General features: G+C 44.0%; 1 protein-coding gene across 3 annotated transcripts; it reads left to right on the top strand.

The window, feature by feature from the left end:
• The first annotated feature begins 99 nt into the window (after positions 1–99).
• eea1 (early endosome antigen 1) lies at positions 100–16,717 on the top strand. 3 transcript variants are annotated; one of them, XM_076088894.1, is made up of 30 exons: positions 100–259; positions 2,032–2,109; positions 2,217–2,329; positions 2,425–2,479; positions 2,564–2,629; positions 2,756–2,786; positions 2,869–2,973; positions 3,287–3,408; positions 3,862–4,017; positions 4,894–4,908; positions 5,106–5,222; positions 6,521–6,859; positions 7,044–7,193; positions 7,494–7,613; positions 8,141–8,344; positions 8,606–8,806; positions 9,028–9,141; positions 9,302–9,457; positions 9,570–9,709; positions 9,921–10,251; positions 10,383–10,484; positions 10,574–10,768; positions 10,874–11,056; positions 11,235–11,420; positions 11,515–11,646; positions 12,100–12,285; positions 12,392–12,630; positions 13,433–13,553; positions 13,686–13,784; positions 13,885–16,717. In XM_076088894.1, exons 1-30 carry the CDS (start codon positions 236–238, stop codon positions 14,005–14,007), a joined length of 4,203 nt encoding a protein of 1,400 aa, XP_075945009.1. In that variant the 5' UTR covers positions 100–235; the 3' UTR covers positions 14,008–16,717. The 3 variants fall into 3 exon arrangements, with proteins under 3 accessions (XP_075945009.1, XP_075945010.1, XP_075945011.1); XM_076088895.1 differs by lacking the exon at positions 4,894–4,908; XM_076088896.1 differs by lacking the exons at positions 100–259; positions 2,032–2,109; positions 2,217–2,329; positions 2,425–2,479 and having other exon boundaries at positions 2,566–2,625.
• Positions 16,718–16,773: the final 56 nt, after the last annotated feature.

Here is a 16,773-nt window from a genome sequence, read left to right as displayed (position 1 = left end):
GATCATCCCCATAGCGATGTTGTTTTAATCAGTGCAGTAGAAATATGACAACACTTGTTTTATAATCTTGAATATAGCCAGGCTGTGTGTCCTGCTTGGGTTTAACCATCCTTCCCATGACCCGCCCATTCGCCGCTGCTGTCGGAGCTCGGTCAGGTGTTCGTTGTACAGCGACGTAAACTTTGCATTTAGAAAACTGATTGGATTTTGTGTCGGGAAAAACAAAGACGAGGCCATGCTCAGACGGATACTTCAAATGGTAAGCTTCTGGTTCAACAAAGTCAACCGTGTCGCTTTAGTTTCGTTTAAGTCGAGTCGTTTTCCTTGGGAGACACAGGCCTATCCTTGTCTGTTTTCATGGTGGGGACGCACGTTTTAAACCACAGTGTGTAGTAGGTGGGCGGGGTTTTTATTTTTTCTCAACGGGAGTTCCTCGATTGGGAAAAGACCCCGCCACACCGTCAGATCGGAATAGGCATATCAAGCGCTCCTTCTGTGGGGTTGATACAGCTAGCCATCAAATGCTAACTTGGTTCTAATGCTAACGTTACTCCTGACAGGGATGTCGCAAGCTAACTAGTACCTCTGTAACGAAGCAGCGAACTATTAGCCTACGTGTCCTACACTCCAGGGCTAATCGAGGCATAACGTAGCTAGCTAACGTTCTTGGTCACTGAATCATTTTATTTTCATGGTTCCTGTTAGCTAGCTATGTCATAGCAGGTTAATTCATCGTCCACTCATCACATGCTAACGCTGACGTTAGCCACAAATTGACTATTGGGAAGTCCCGTGTCACTTGGTTTACCGCATCATGAAAAACATTCGTTTTAATTAACGTAAATTAAGCTTATACTAATGTGAATGCTTATACTAATGTGAATGCTGTTGTTTTGGATACCAGCTTGTCACTACAGTTAGCCTTCATGTGGGAGTAAGAGGTTAGCTACATAGCTAGCTGTAGGACTACAGTAACCACAGTGCATTGCTAACGTTAACTGCATCATTGTGTACACTTTGAAGTCCCGGCCTTGTAACCAGGAAAATCCATTTTACAACATTATGTATTTAGGTCGTGGACTGTCAGACCTCCAAGGGATTTATTGCAAACGTTTAGGAAGCAACACAAAATATAACATTTCATGTTAAGAATCACTGTTTCGTTTCTTTCCTCTTCATATAAACCAACAGTAGAAGTGCGTTCATTATTAAAACAATGTAGGTGACAACACATAAGCTACATAATTACGGGTTTAGGGACAAATAGGAAACAATCGGATGGTCTGTCCTCTATATGATAACGTTAGTGAACCACTGAACTGGTTTACATCTGTCAACATTGTAACATTTTATTATGTCATACATTATATATTAAATTGCCAAGAATAATCAAGACATAATTTAAAAACAGAAACATATTAAAATGTACAATAAAATATGGTAGACAAACAAAATTATAACAATTAATTGTTACTGTATTATGTGCTATGAAAAAGAAGGTTCTATGCTCATGCGATCTTAGTGGAGCATTTGGCCATCATACCATTGTACCATTGGTTCCAAGTACCATACGTCACCAGATCCGCACCATCCCAACCATAAAGCGTGGTGGTGGCAGCATCGTGCTGTCAGGATGCTGCTCTGCTGGAGGCTGGGTTGTGACGCAGAGGGAAAAGTTAATCACACGGAAATCTAGCAGTTGCAAAACAATAATGTTAGTGTCGTGGAGTGGCTAAATCAGAGTCAGCCTCAATCCAATGGGGAGTTTGTGGCTAGACTTGAAAACTGCTGCTCACTTACAATCTCCATGCAACATGACAAAGCTTCAGCAGTATCGTACTTTTTATAGACATCATACAGCATCTGGAGGAACTGGTGTTGTTTATCTTGATAAGACTGTCTGAAATATGTATGCTTTCAAAAAGAAAACAATCCAGGGTAGAGCTATTTATTACTACATTTATTTAAGGCTTATAATGCTAGAGTGCTGTCATACCTTCAGATTCATTTGATCTATTTTCTGCTCTTCAGACTCCTGGGAAGGGGGGCTCCCAGAATGCAGATTCAGAGCAGCCCAGCACAGACCTCAACCACGATCAGACGTCTGAGGTAACGTGAACGGACACACGGCTTTTCTAGCATTTTGTTTCTCCCCATGAAGCAAATCCGAAGTTATTATCGATTGGTTGATTCCTACGGCGTGTTTCTGTGTTCAGGGCTTCATCTGTCCTCAGTGTATGAAGTCTCACAACTCTGCAGAGGAGCTGTTTAAGCACTATGAGCTGTTCCATGACACCGGAGACCTGCCCACTCATATGGCCCCCACTCGGTGAGACTTCATTTACGACAATGAGTCTGACCTTATGGTGACAGAATTTGTTTGATTGTGTATTTTTGTGAATGCGCTATTTCCTCCTTTTTTAGGGAAGACCTTACAATGCTGCGGCAAGAAGTTCAGGACTTGCATACTTCTCTCAAGGTAAAGTGGAGGTTCTGACCCCAACAGAGGTCTACAAGTGGTCGGTTCAAACAAATACTTTAGTCTGTGTTTTCACCTGATTAGGAGGAAAAGTGGTTCTCTGAAGAGCTCAAGAAGGAGTTAGACAAAGTCCAAGGACAACTGAAGCAAGTAATTCCTTCAAGATGTTTAATATATTTTCAAATGAAATCTTCTGAATATGAAACTGCTTGATAAAACATGATGGCATTGCTTACTCTTACTGTACATGTTTCTCTCTTTCCCTCCTTTCCACAGAATGATGGACAGGTGACCTCGGAGGATTCAGGTAGGGAACCTTATACTTAATAGAGAACTGTGGAAAAGGATGCCAAACATCAATCTCTAATATACGGTGCTCTTTTTCTCAGCCCTTGAGAAGAAGTTGAACGAAGCAGAGACGGAAAAGTTCAACATCAAGCAGATGAAAGACCTGTTTGAGCAGAAGGCTGCCCAGCTGGCCACAGAGATAGTAGGTCAGTGTGGCGCCTGGATACTGGGAGGCCTGTGTCTGTGGGTCTGCATCATTTTACAACACTAAAGTACTCTTGTGCTAAACCACTATTAAGCTCAATCTATCCATTGTGTTTTGTCTTAAACACACTTTGCATAAGTTGTTCCTTCAACGTTTGGTTTTATGGACTAACGACATGGCTTTTGCATTTTACATTTTACACTGGTAATGTTTTCCTTAAATCAGTTGGCTGATGTAAACAAGAGAGGTATTGGTGTTTTTTTTTTTTTTTAAATTGGATACGATTAAATATTTTGAATCGTTGAATTTGACAGACTTAAAGTCCCGCTACGATGAGGAGAAGAGCCTCAGGGAGGCTGCTGACCAGAGGCTGGGCAAACTGACCGAACAGCTCCAGAAGGAGAAGCAGGAGAACGCGGGACTCCAAACAGAACTGGTACAGCGTACACTTGGTTTCCATTAAGTATTTATTCTCTTTTCACTCGGCTTGAGTCATACTTAACACTTTGTGGAGACCTTTCATGAATGCTGTGCTTTTGTTTGAGGGAATAACGTTGAATCGACACAATGAAATCCTTTTGGCTCAAAGCTGTGTGTTGGAAGAATCGAAGCAGATCTGACTCAGACGGCCCCTTCATCATTGTTACCCTCATCATCACACTTTTATTTTATCTGTCTATTTGTTTTGTTACTGTTCAGAGTGGCTTAGGGGCGTCCTACAAAAATAGGTTTGCTTCTGGAGCTTCAAGGAGACATCTTGATCAATTCAGCTATTACTAAGAATCTAGTTTTGACAGATTTTTTTTTTGATACCAAAGATCCTGTTGTTCCCACTGTCTGCCGCTCAGTTCTCCCGGCTTTAACACAGCGTCTCTGTTCTGCCCCCTAGCTGCAGCGGCCGGGAGTGGAGGATGTGGAGGTGCTGCAGAAGGAGCTGGTGCAGGTCCAGACACTGATGGACAGTATGACCCGTGAGAGGGAAGAAGAGTCTGAGCGCCTCAAATCCCACTGCGAGCAGCTGCAGGCTAACTACACAACCTCAGAGGTGAGGGAACCAAATCACCCGCTGTACTCAAATGTAGTTCTGCAGATTCTCACTTTTTCCACTCTTCCACCCTAAATTGTACCTGTCACAAGCACATAAACATGCACACTGATTCCCACAGTTTGCATAATACGATTGTAATGTTGATGTGAAATACAGTTGTTTAAATTGAATACCGTCATTACTCAGGCCCACCAACTGTAGTTGTAAGATTCATATTCACAACTAGCTCTGAAATAACTGACGTACTTTCAGTATTCCATACCAGGTGGCTTTGTGCCTGATAAATAATTCAGATTTATCTCCTGCATTTTGTTCCCACAAGGATGGAAACATTTATAGGGAAGTCCAGGTGCCATGATCTCAAAAGATAGTTTTCATGCTTTTATAATTGAGGAACCACATTCTGAATTTATTTGAAAACTCTGCTTTTAATCATGTAATAGCTCCTAAGATAATAAATGACAAGTGGCTACAGTCTGAAACTGTAGTTGCAATTCATGAACATGTTGGCGTTTTTTGCGATCAGCTGTCAGTCTCTGGGTTGGCCAGCGACATGTCAACAGAGCACGACAGTTAACGTTGAATTCAGGTTCATGCATCACCTGCAACAGTATACGAAAACACAAACCCTTTTTTTGAATAAAATGTTCTGCGTAATGCTGCCGCAGCACGATGTTGTTACGATTACGTGTGGTAAATGTTTGTGGATTTGATTATTTATCCCCCCGTCCCAGTAGCATCTGGCTCTGAGTTGCAGGTCGGACGTTTGCTGTTGTTTTGTGCCTCACCTTTGTACGTGTCTCTCTTTCCCTCCCCTTCTTCTTTTGCTCCTCACACACTGTATCCCTCCACAACACTCACTCTTTCTTCAAGATTCGTAAACTGGAGGTAAAACATGTTGTTTCAAGTTACACCTATTCAGGTTTTTGATGCATTTTTGTGCGTTTTAATCCTTGTTGTTACTCATCCATGTTGGGTTTGTTTTCTTCTTTCATGACATTCCTTCACAGTGGTGCTTCAGTTCTTTGAATGTCCACTCAATGGTTTGCAAAGAGAGTGTAACATGTGTGTCTGTTGTATTGCAGATGACCATATCCCAACTTAAAGCAGAGCTGGAGAAGGGTCCACAGGAAGCAGCTGTCTACACACAACAGATCCACCAGCTGCAGAGCAATCTGAATAATTTGCAGCAGCAAAGCCAGGTACCACACACACACCAACAGCTACAGTTATAGTCACATGAAGCAGATTACTGCAGGCGCAAGCATATCTGCTGAAGTATCTGCCACACATTGTATAGCATGTGATTGTGTATGATTTACTTTTACTTCAGTAATGTTGATAAGCCTTGCCAGCCGCCCCTCAAGTACAGAGCACACCATCTCAGTTTCTGTAAACCTTCCTCTGTTGCCCGGCATCAGGCCCCGTCACAATGCCCTGCTGTCACCAGCTCTTTTTGGCAACCCAGACGTGTTGATGCAAAAACCACATGCAGCTCTATAATTAAACCAGCAGGGGGGGATCTCTGCCATGCCAGCTCAGTCTCTTGGGGGGGGGGGGGGGGGTGTGTAACTGCACTGGTGCAGTGGAGGCAAAGGGATCCTGCCAGAGATTGAATCCTCCCACATCAGGCCTGTCAATGCCGTCTCTGCCAAGTAGGTTTCCGGGTAAGAGGAGGATTACAGTGTGCTGCCCCCACCCCAAGCTTCTCCTCACAACAGGTTACCCTGAGATCTGATACCGATACTTATCTCATGAGAATAGAGGCAAAAGTGACGGAGCAGACAGTGAGACACCGAGGATTAGGACTAAGAACAGACAGGCGAACGACAAACGGGGGTTTTCATTGGTCTGTAACTCCAGGGTTAGAGAGGAGAGACCCAGCAGGGGAGCTATGACAATGACACGAGAGGGATGAGGGGATAAAGTGTCTGCAGACGGTTGTTAATGTTGGCCAGCTGCTGTGGTGGCTTGCAGAGGTTTATTGTGACGTCCAGGTGCCCTGTCACACTCTCTAGTTAGCAGCACGCTCCGCTATCAACAACATTATGTTCTTTATCACCATGTTTTCAAGTTTACTGCCAGAGCTTAAACCAGGGCCAGTGCTGTTCACATACCACGGTATTCCCAGTCCTGTGTCGTAAACCTTTCCCTCGAAATTCCACAACTCACATTACTCTTGACAGCTGACCATTCTTTTCCATCGCGTATGTATCGCATGAGTTGTTTGTGTCTTGCTGCAGCTCCTATCACACCAACTGTTTTAATGTAGAGGAGACAAATGGTTACAGTGTGGCTTAATAAATGGCCTAACCTTTCAGTCACTGTCAATATCTATCTTTTCTTTTTGAGACCCTACTCCCTCAAAAAATGATTTAACTTGCTAGAGTTTATAGTTTCGCTTTCGTTTATTTGCTCCCTACTCGGGGACATCTATCACTCCAATAATTCCCAAACTTCTGGGCAATCTACCTAATGTTATCCTCTCCTGTTCTCACAGAGCCTGTCTGAAAAGCTTGCACGTAAGGAGAAAGAGTACCAGGAACTGGAGGAGCGTCTGGGAGCTGAGAAGGCTGCCAAGAAGGCAGCTCAAGGCAGCCTGAGAGAGAGGGAGCTGGAGGTTCAAGAGCTCCAGGCTCGGGCCACAGGGTCCGAAGCCTCCCTGACGAAGGCCCGGACGGAGCTCGGAGAGAGGGTTGAGGAGGTGACAAAGTTGAAGAATGAGATCACGGAGGTGGAGGTGAAGCATGTGGAGCTGAAGGTGGAGAGGAAACAGTTGGAACTGCAAAGGGAAGAAAAAGACAACCAAGGAGCTCAGCAGCAGACTGAGATCAGTCAGGTGAGTGGGTTGGACAACGATCACACACAGAGGGCATGCAGGACGGCATCCAGTTGAGGCACAAATGTCCTGCAGTAATGTGTTAAAAAAGCAAAGTCAAAGAGGATTCCAGACAGTATCTGCTGTATTTCTTGCTATTAGTGTTAACCACCCCCCCCCCCCCCTCTCTATGTGCTCTTCCTAGCTGCATGCCAAACTGCTGGAGGCAGAGAGACAGCTGGGCGAGGTGCAAGGTCGTCTTAAAGAACAGAGGCAGCTTTCTGGGGAGAAACTAAAAGACCGCGAGCAGCAGGCCGCCGACCTGCAGCTCAAACTGTCCCGTGCAGAAGAACAGGTCGGCATCAGCAGAAAGGAAACTGAATTATTGTGATAGATCAGACAGAGCATCTGTACATAAATAATGACGTTTAAGTATGCATCCTAAGATACAATGTATTTGTATGTAGTTTAGAATAGATTTATTTATTACGGTTAAAACTGAGAAGCAGAGTGATTAAAACACGAGGATTAGAGATTACATTAAATTATCTCCTAAAAATAAACAAATCAAGATTTAAGCGCATTTATGAAACTGTTGCAGAGTGATGTACAGAAACCTCACGATGCACGACATGACTGTGTTTTGCTTCTGCAGTTGAAGGAGAGTGCCAGTAAGAATACAGATGTGCAACACCAGCTGGAGAAAGCCAAGCAGCAGCACCAGGAGCTGCAGGCGCTGCAGCAAAACACAAATGGCAAACTCCGCGAGGCTCAGGTACTGTTCACAAGAAAGTCCTTCTGTTAGCACACATTGGAGAGGCTGTGCTGGACAGTGAGTTTCTTCTTCCAATAATCGGTAACATGGTCTTATACAAAGTCATCAAATGACCTCAAAAGAGTGTCGCAACGAGTAAATCAGGTGATAATACTGTGATGATAGTTTCATAGCTTGCTCGCTCACTCATGAAGCTGTCCTAAATTATACAAAGTTTTTAACCATAATAGTACAGGTCAGAATGCAGATTTTGAACGTCACCATATTGCAAAATGTTATTTTTTGATAATAGTAGAAATTTCAGTAGCTGGATTATTATTTGAAGCCACTGTGTGTAGTGGCTTTATAAGATTATAGCATATTTTACATTATTCTGATGGCTTAACATTTTGTCCGTTCACAAATAAAAAACTTATGTCTGTGTGGAAATCTTGATATATATACACATACCTCTCACACAACATAAAATACATATTTGTGCCAAAATATCTCATGTAGTCTTTCTGCTATGCTGGCTCGTGCTGTAGAATGACCTGGAGCAGGTGCTGCGTCAGATTGGAGACAAGGACCAGAAGATCCAGAATCTGGAGGCTCTGCTGCAGAAGAGTAAGGACATTGTGAGCCAGCTGGAAACCGAGAGAGACGACTTGTGTGCCAAGATCCAGGCCGGTGAGGGAGAGACGGCTGTGCTCAACCAGCTAAAAGAGAAAAACCATGGACTACAAGAACAGGTACGCACACACACACACGCACATACACACACACACGGGTCCAATTTCATGTTGCAGTCAATTCTCTGTAGTACTAAGGTAGTATGACTTTGAGAAGACACATGCCACCCCTGACACAATTAATTGATTAATTAATACAATTAATAAATGTGTTATATTATATTAATTAGCATCATCTAGGAAGGCCCGTTTTATTTAACACTAAGTACAGGGAACCATTCGTCATTTTTAAGCTTATAAAACTGTGTGTGGGTCTTAAAGGTCACACAGTTGACGGACAAGCTGAAGAACCAATCGGAGAGCAACAAGCAAGCCCAGGATAACTTGCATAAGCAGGTCCAGGAGCAGAAGACCCTGCTGCGTTCAGCCCAGGACCGAGCCCACACCCTGGAGACCTCCGTCACTGAGCTCACCACCCAGCTCGCAGACAGCAAGGAGAAAGTAGCCCAGCTAGATGCGCAGGTAAGCCTCTCCACAAGCATGTCCGTGTAGTATGTATTTAAAATATATATATATATATATATATATATATATATATATATATATTTAATATAGTGAGGTCATTTATTTCAGTTTGTACTCATAGACTTTAAAATCTGACTGTAAGGAGTGATCAAAAACAGTATGTCGTCATGATATTTATATTTAATAAGAACAGTTTTTGTGGGTCTGTTTTTCTTCAGCTGAAGGCAAAGACAGAGATGCTGCTATCTGCAGAGGCAGCCAAGGCTGCACAGAAGGCTAACCTGGAAAACAAGCTGGAGACGGCCCAGCATGCACTGCAGGACAAACAGCAGGTTAGCGCCTTTGTTATGCCACTGATGTTGTGCCGCAGTATGTCTTTACTTTGACAACATTTGTAAGTCCCTGATTTATGTGTTGTCTTCCTTCTCCTGCTTCACTTTACTCACTTTTTCTCCTCTTGTATCCTGCACCCTCTCCCACCATCTTGTAAAGGAGCTGAATAAGGCTCAGAAGAAGTTTGAGGAGCAGGCCCAAAGGCTCAAGGAGAGACAGGAGCAGTGCACACAGCTGGATGCCAGTCTGAAGGAATGCAAAGACAAACTAATGGCCTCAGAGCAGCGTATAGAGCAGCTGGAGGGGCTCAATAAGGTTAGTTGGACTGTAAAAAAGGCAAATTTAGGCCTAAAATGTTCTCTAGTGAGTACATACATCTTGTTTTTTATCATTTTTATTTGATTAATCTGGTGTTTTTATCTAACAGAAATTGGAGTCACAGGTCGGGGAGCTGCAGGCCACACGGGACCAGGTGCAGCAGGAAGTGCAGAAGCTGCAGAAGGAGGGGTCAGAGGTCAAACGGAAAGCAAAGGAGCTGCAGCGCTCGCTGGAAACGGAGAAAGCAGGGTGAGTTCACTGTGCTGGTGCATCAGCTTTATTGAAATGGGATTAAGAGTTGCAAGTGAATAATAAATGCACGGAAATCCAACTGTCACTAACTCTGTAACGGTATGTTAGTGATGGCACAACCACATGCTAGTATTTTGGTTTGCTCCACTGTATTGAATATGCATATGAATCATACTAAACACAATATAAACGTCTTTCCACTGTTAAGGGCTACAACACTACAAGAGGAGTTGATGAAAAAAGCGGCTGCTTTGAGTGACATTCAGCAGCAGCTGGAGCGCAGCGAGCAGGACAAAGCTGCTCTGAAGGTCAACGTGGACACGGTGATCCAGGAGGGGAAAACGAAGCACGCAGAAGTGGACAGGAGAGCTCAGAGCCTGACGGTAGACCTACAGAAGGCCCAGCAGGAGAAAGAGGCTCAGAAGAAGGAGCTTGCCTCTACACAGGAGAGCCTAGGAAAGGCTAATAAAGCACTGAAGGAGAGCCGGAGTCAACTGGACACAGAGAGGAAGAACCATAAGTCAGCCATGGAGGAGAAGGTAGGTTCAGTAAGCTGTTGTTTAGACCATTTCAACAACACAGGGAAATCTGTCTCGCAACAAGGAGTGACAAATAGCCACCTAGTTACATCACCAGGACATTCACAAGCTCAATCGGTCTTAATCCTCAGGAAAAGTCCAATGAGAAGGCCAGACAGGAGCTTCTTAAGGTTAACGAGGCCGTCGCCACGTCAATGAAAGAATCGCAAGAGCAGTTGCAGCAGATGGGAGAGGTGAGCTTCTGATACAATCGAGGATGGTGCGTTATTGTTTTGAGTGTTTGTTTGAACCTAAAGACCTGCTGTGTGCCAACACATTTCAGGCAGAGAAAGAGTTGAAAGTGCAGCTGACCACGCTGGAGCAGCAGCGCTCTAACACTCAGGGGGCGCTGAAGGAGAAAGAGAAGGAGTTGGAGAAGCTGCGGGCACAACTCAAGACGGCCAAGGGGTCCTTTGAGGAGGAGATAAAGAAACTGAAGGGCCAAGTGGCAGAGCTACAAGAAGTTAATGTCAAGAAGGCAATTAGCATTTTTACACTTATTATTCTTTGAGTGGATTGAGAGTAATTTGTGTGTTACCCAAAGTGTGTTTTGTGAATGTGTGTATGCGACTTTTACCTCCAGACGGAAGAGGAGAGCAAGCTGAGGGCCCAGGTGTCTGGGCTCGGCCAGGAGCTGGCCTCTGAGAACAGCCGGACGACGGAGCTGCAGAAGGCCTCGGAGCAAAGCCAGGAAAGCCTCGCTAAGCTTCAGTCCGACTTCTACGGCAAAGAGTCTGAGGTCTCTGCCCTGCGCCAAGACCTGAAGGTAGGTTTATGCTGCAAGAGTAGAGACTGATCACGGCTTGTTTTAAGGAGGTTATGTTCAGTGTTTCATTCATTTTTAACTAATTATCATAGATGGATTAAGGTTAGGGAGAGGTGTAGATGATTCTGAACCGGCAGACTGATGAATAACATGTTTGCTGTCCTTTCTCTGACTGTAGGCATCAGAGGAGAGGATGAACGTGGCTCTGGAAGAGCTGGCCGCTAACCGAAGCCATCAAACGGGTTTAGAGGCTCAGATCCAGGACCTGCAGAAGGGCCGGGGCTCGTTGGAGCAGGATCTGGAAAAACGGGACCAGAAGCTCCAACAGCAAGAACAAACCCTGAGGGAACTACAGAAGCAACAGGTCAGACAAATGGATTAACCAACACGGACATAAACACTTGTGTGACTTGATGTGATTTAAGTTCATATGTTGTGAATTGTGCTTACACACTCAGGGTCAAGTAAAGGAGGAGCTGGAGAAGGAGAAGAGCAAAGTTGAGGAGCTGAACAAAGCCAAGACTGTCCAGGAAAAGAGCAACACCAGACTGACTTCTGAATTAAAAACACTAACGGAGAAGAGCGAGAAGGTCAGTCGCCTTTTCATGAAAAGCAACAACTAAAAATGTCTTTCTTTTGATTTTATAGGGGAAGAGAGAGGCTGCAATATTCCTCAGAAACATGTTATAATAGAGTCAGAGCCTGGGCTGATGACCTCCAACTTCAGTCCCATTCTGGCTGACATGACTTGCTTCCCATGCCTTATTGTCTGATATAAACTGCAGGTCATCAGAGTCACATTCTTTAAAGTCATAACTGTGCTTGCTTGAGTCGACAATTTGATGCCAGCATTGGATTTTTAAGTTCTTCAAAGCTGTCTTCAGATTGATTCGAAGCTATTGTCAAAGCAATAACTTCTCAAGCCCTTTGAGGTTTGACCCCATGGGTGAAATGAGTTACTGCTTATCTTGTTAAAGACACTATAAGGTCCTTTTTTTAAAACCAAGGATTGTTCATTAAGCTATATATTTGTTGCTTTTCAGGAGCTGGGGGATTTGCGGGAAGCCAAGCAGCTGTTGATCCAGCAGAAGCTGGAGCTGCAGGGTCAGATGGAGGCGGCACAGAAGACCCTCGAGCAGGAGCAGAAAGAGCACCAGGCCACCAGGGACAGCCGGGGCCAGAGAGAGGAGCAGCTCCTCGCACAAACCAAGAATGTCCAGGATCAGTTGGTGGGCTCACTTGTCCAATTCCACCAAAAACTCTTTTAAATTAGCGGATTAAACGTCATTCTGATCCCCCTTTTTTTGTGACGCGATCAATGCTTTTCTCTCAAAGTCGGCAGAGAAGCGGACCCGAGGAGAGCAGGTGAAGCGCGTGGAGGAGGCAGAAGCTAAGATGGGGTCGCAGGTGACAGCTCTGAATGAAAACGTGGCCACGCTGAAGAGAGAGTGGCAGGGCAGCCAGCGGAGAGTCGGCGAGCTGGAGAAGCAGACGGATGAGCTGAGAGGAGAGATCGCCGTGCTGGAGGCCACCGTCCAGAACAACCAGGACGAGCGACGGGCTCTTCTGGAAAGGTGAGTCGACGTTGCTTCCTTTTAAACAACGTGCCACCCAAGAAATGACCCTTTGTTCCAATAAAAATACTTGAATGCATGTTCTTGATTGGCCTCAAAGCTCACTGAAGTATGTAGAAGTAAAGGAGCGAGTGAGGAATGGCTTCAATACCTTTCGCCGCACTTGTGGCTGTATTCAGAGGTGGTGACTTGAGTCAGCTGCTACAAGGTTAAGTGAAAATATAGTTGGTAATTTATAGTCGTGTGTATATATATATATATATAACGTGCATTTTTCTACTCTGGTACAGAGAGGACCGTCCTTAAGATTCAGATAAAATGCAATCGTGAGTGTGTGAGCCCGTATTTGTTGCGAAATGTAATGCAGCGTTATTTAAAATAAAGCCCAGTTTTGGCCTTAGCTTATTCAATAGATTATCAATATGCACATTCAAAGTCAACTTTTCATCAAGCCATATGTCTAGATATTTGTAAGAAGTGACTCTTTCTATACATGTACCTTCTAATGTGGAGGTAGTGGGATAAGATTCAATCATTCACTGTGAGCTGCTGAACATTGCCCTCGTCTCTCCTACAACTTTGAATTCACTAATATATCCTCTCAATTTATAAAGAACCTAATTTCCTTGTACCTGGTGTGATCTTCTGTCTACGATACACCATACAATGCTTTACATGCAGTATTTACAGTGTATATAGTACATAGTGAATGGGTACGATGTGACTAGTCAAACTTGGATTGAAATATAACAATAACACACACACACACACACATCACCGTTGCTCTGTGCTTGTGTTTCAGGTGTGTGAAGGGTGAAGGCGAGATGGAGAAGCTGCAGGTCAAGATGGTGGAGCTGAGGAGGAAGGTGGACGACACGACGGCGGCCATGCAGGAGCTCGGCAGAGAGAACCAGTCGCTCCAGGTCGGTCCTGGAACACGAGGCGTCTTGTTTGTATTGTACAATAAAGAAAAACATTGTCAGCTGGCTTTGTTAGGATGCTTTATACATAAAGTGAAACGCTCCGCTTGTAACTTCTGCTGTTGCTGCTTTTAGATCAAGCAGTGCCAGAGTTTGACCAGGAAGTGGGCCGAAGATCACGAAGTGCAGAACTGCATGGGCTGTGGGAAAGGCTTTAGCGTGACCGTCAGGAGGGTAAGAATGACGTTGTCTTGGAGCAAAGGGCAACGGGACACGCATTTTAAAGTGTGCACTTTGTAATGTGACCCTCTCCTTCTCCTCTGTGAATATCCAGCACCATTGCAGACACTGTGGCAACATTTTCTGCGCCGAGTGTTCACCGAGGAACGCCCTCACACCGTCCTCGAAAAAGCCAGTACGGGTCTGTGACACGTGCTTTGAGGAGCTCCAAGGCTGATTTCCCTCTCATCCCTCTCCCCCTCAACCCCTCACCCCTTTTCCCTCCACTTCCTACTTCAGCAGGCAGAAGAAGGCGTGTCTCTGTCATATTTAATGTGCACTATTAAGGACAGACCCAGTGCAAAGACTCCCACCAGCAGGGGACTTCTGGCTCTGGCGTGGAGGGGAATAACCAAAGGGTTTGGATGGAGAGACACCGGAGCCACATAATGGGGTGGGATTGGTTGGGATTGGGTGGGATTATTTGGGATTTGTCTGTATCTGTTTTTGTGCCTTAGCTACTCCTGTGGACTGCCAGAGAGCGGAGACAGTGAGAACTAAACACCATCCATCTCTTTAAGTTCATATTCACATCTCCATCGTTGTTTGGATTCATTAGCAAGTGCAAGGTGGTCGGTGTGTACGTGGTGAGATGTTTGGCATCAGCTGCCAGGAGGTGAAAGGTCAGTGTGACACTGCCGGAGTGACTGGGGGAAGTAAATACTGTAATGGTGGTGTTGGAAATCACTGCTGCCATACAAAGGTAAATGCAGGTAACTATTTTGTAAACATAAATATCTGTAAATGCCCAATCTGACGATTGGGTATGATGTTTTCTGTGTTACGACTACATCGATTTGATCACTAAAAAAATAGAAATTCAGATTTTTATTGAAAAAAAGGTATCAGTGAGTTCAAAAAATATCTTTGGGATATTTTTGTCATTGAATGTGTGTTATGCAGATTTAACATGTGAATAAGAAAGTTAAGGAAATCATTATTTGCATTTAAACAGAATTACATACGGTCAGCAGTTCAATTGGCCCCAAAACAAGTCGAGCAAAAGCTCGTTAGTTTATCAGTTCAACTTTTAGTTTGATGTTTTGTGGACAGGATTTCATAAAAATAATAAGTAGAGATTTTAAATGACGTATTGTAAATTTAGCACTCAATCCTTTTTTGTTAACATTTTGTTGTGCAAAAGCAAATTAATTACAACTCAAGATTTTAGGGTCAAATGTCATTATTTTTGTTTGATAAATGTTCAAACTGTCTTTAAGAAAACAAGTCATCAGTCCATTTTTGCACCAGCGACTCTTCTGCACGGGACTTGAGATCCACCGTGACGTTGAATCAGTTCCTGCGTGTTTCCTTTGTGCGGCAGCGTGTTTGTGCGTTTGTTGAATTTGATGTAAATTCAGCCTATTTCATGACCAAAGAATGTCTTCAGCAGGAATACAGACGAGATGAAAACCCGGAGCTTGTTTCATATTTCAGTATTTTTCTAAGCGTGAGGCTTTTGAGTTTTAAATCACAGGGTCCTACATTTTGATTTTGTTCACCGCATGGATGACGATCTGAGAGGCTTTTATGTACAGTCACTTCTTGCTGTGCCACATTTCTCTCTTCGTGTTAATTTCTTCAAACTGTGGTGCTTTTTTGCAGACTGTTATAAAGGCAGTCTTTGCAGTCGCCTGCATGTTTATTTTTACATTTTATTTTGCTGCTGCTCGTCTACACTCAGCGGCACTGAATACAATACTGCTGGAGCTGTGCGCTTGTGTGTGTGAGTGATCTGCTTTGAAGCAATAACTGTGGCTGTGTGTGATGTTGCTGTAACGGAGTGTGTGTTTTAGGCCTGCTGTGTGTGTGGGTGTGTGCGCGCAGAAGTGCACTGTTGGCTGTCAGACCCTCACCATCTCTCTGGCGTGTTGTTTCGGGGATGTCGGTGCTGCTTTCAGTTCTCTGTCCAACCTGTGTGCAGCTGGTGACACTGTAAAAGTTCATTCCTGCTTTGTATAATTTATAGTTGTCGACAGAGTTTTGGTAAGATCTTTTGTGCAATTGTCAAAAGACTGGAGCAGACGGAAACACGATGCAGGCCGTTTCAGCCGACTTGCAACAAGCAGCTTGTTTCCGACTTACCTAATTAGCCATTTATGCTCGTTTGCTCAAACAACGTTGTCCGTTTCAGTCGCAAGCTCCCAAGAACACCCGTCTCTTTTTTGTGTTGCATTGGTTTTGTTATGTCTACCTCAGATTGGCACAGGAAAAGCACTGTTTCTAAACCTTAGAGATCACAAATATTATGTCATTGCCTGCATTTGATCAAGGATTTCTGATTTATCTATCAAGCTGTACAGCCCCTTAAAACCTAGAGAGATGCTTCGCACCTTATTGTATTCTGGGCTCGTCCGTATGAGAACCCAGCCACGAGCGTAGGACCACCGACTTTATATACAGGCTTCAGCATTTCTAGCCTCGATGTACTTAACTGCTCATTAATAATAAGGCTGTCATAATTATCTTTGTAAATGTTTGCAATGAAAGAGAAAATGGAAATATATAACACTTGTGGATGTAGAAACATGACAAAAGTGAAAATGTGTGTGTGGACTCATCAGTGTCTTACATTTAATTGAATTTTTTTTTTTTTACAAAAAAGGCACCACAGATCTGAACACAGTGAATTGTGGCTTGCTTCGTGTTGCTGCCAGTTGATCATGCATGATGACTGAACTGGCCTGTGGCTCACACGTCTTCTCCATGTTTAGAGTGTTCGGTGGTTGTGAAGGTGTGCCTTTAGGCCAACGTCTTGTGACACGCACCATGTATCACCAGTCAGTTTACCCGAAGGGACGAGCGAAACAACGTGATTCATGTTCACATGCACCATTTTCTAATTCATTGTCATGACAAACGTAAATAAAACCTACAGTATGTTTCTATTTTCTTGTGTGCTGTTTTTTTTATTTAGACACATAAATAACAATAAATTAAATGT

This window comes from Anarhichas minor, unplaced genomic scaffold (genome assembly GCF_050575085.1).
Source record: "Anarhichas minor isolate MPS153535 unplaced genomic scaffold, ASM5057508v1 ptg000011l, whole genome shotgun sequence".
Lineage (NCBI taxonomy): Eukaryota > Metazoa > Chordata > Actinopteri > Perciformes > Anarhichadidae > Anarhichas > Anarhichas minor.
Note: the sequence above shows the minus strand (reverse complement) of the source record. Positions and strands in the feature narration are given on the sequence as shown.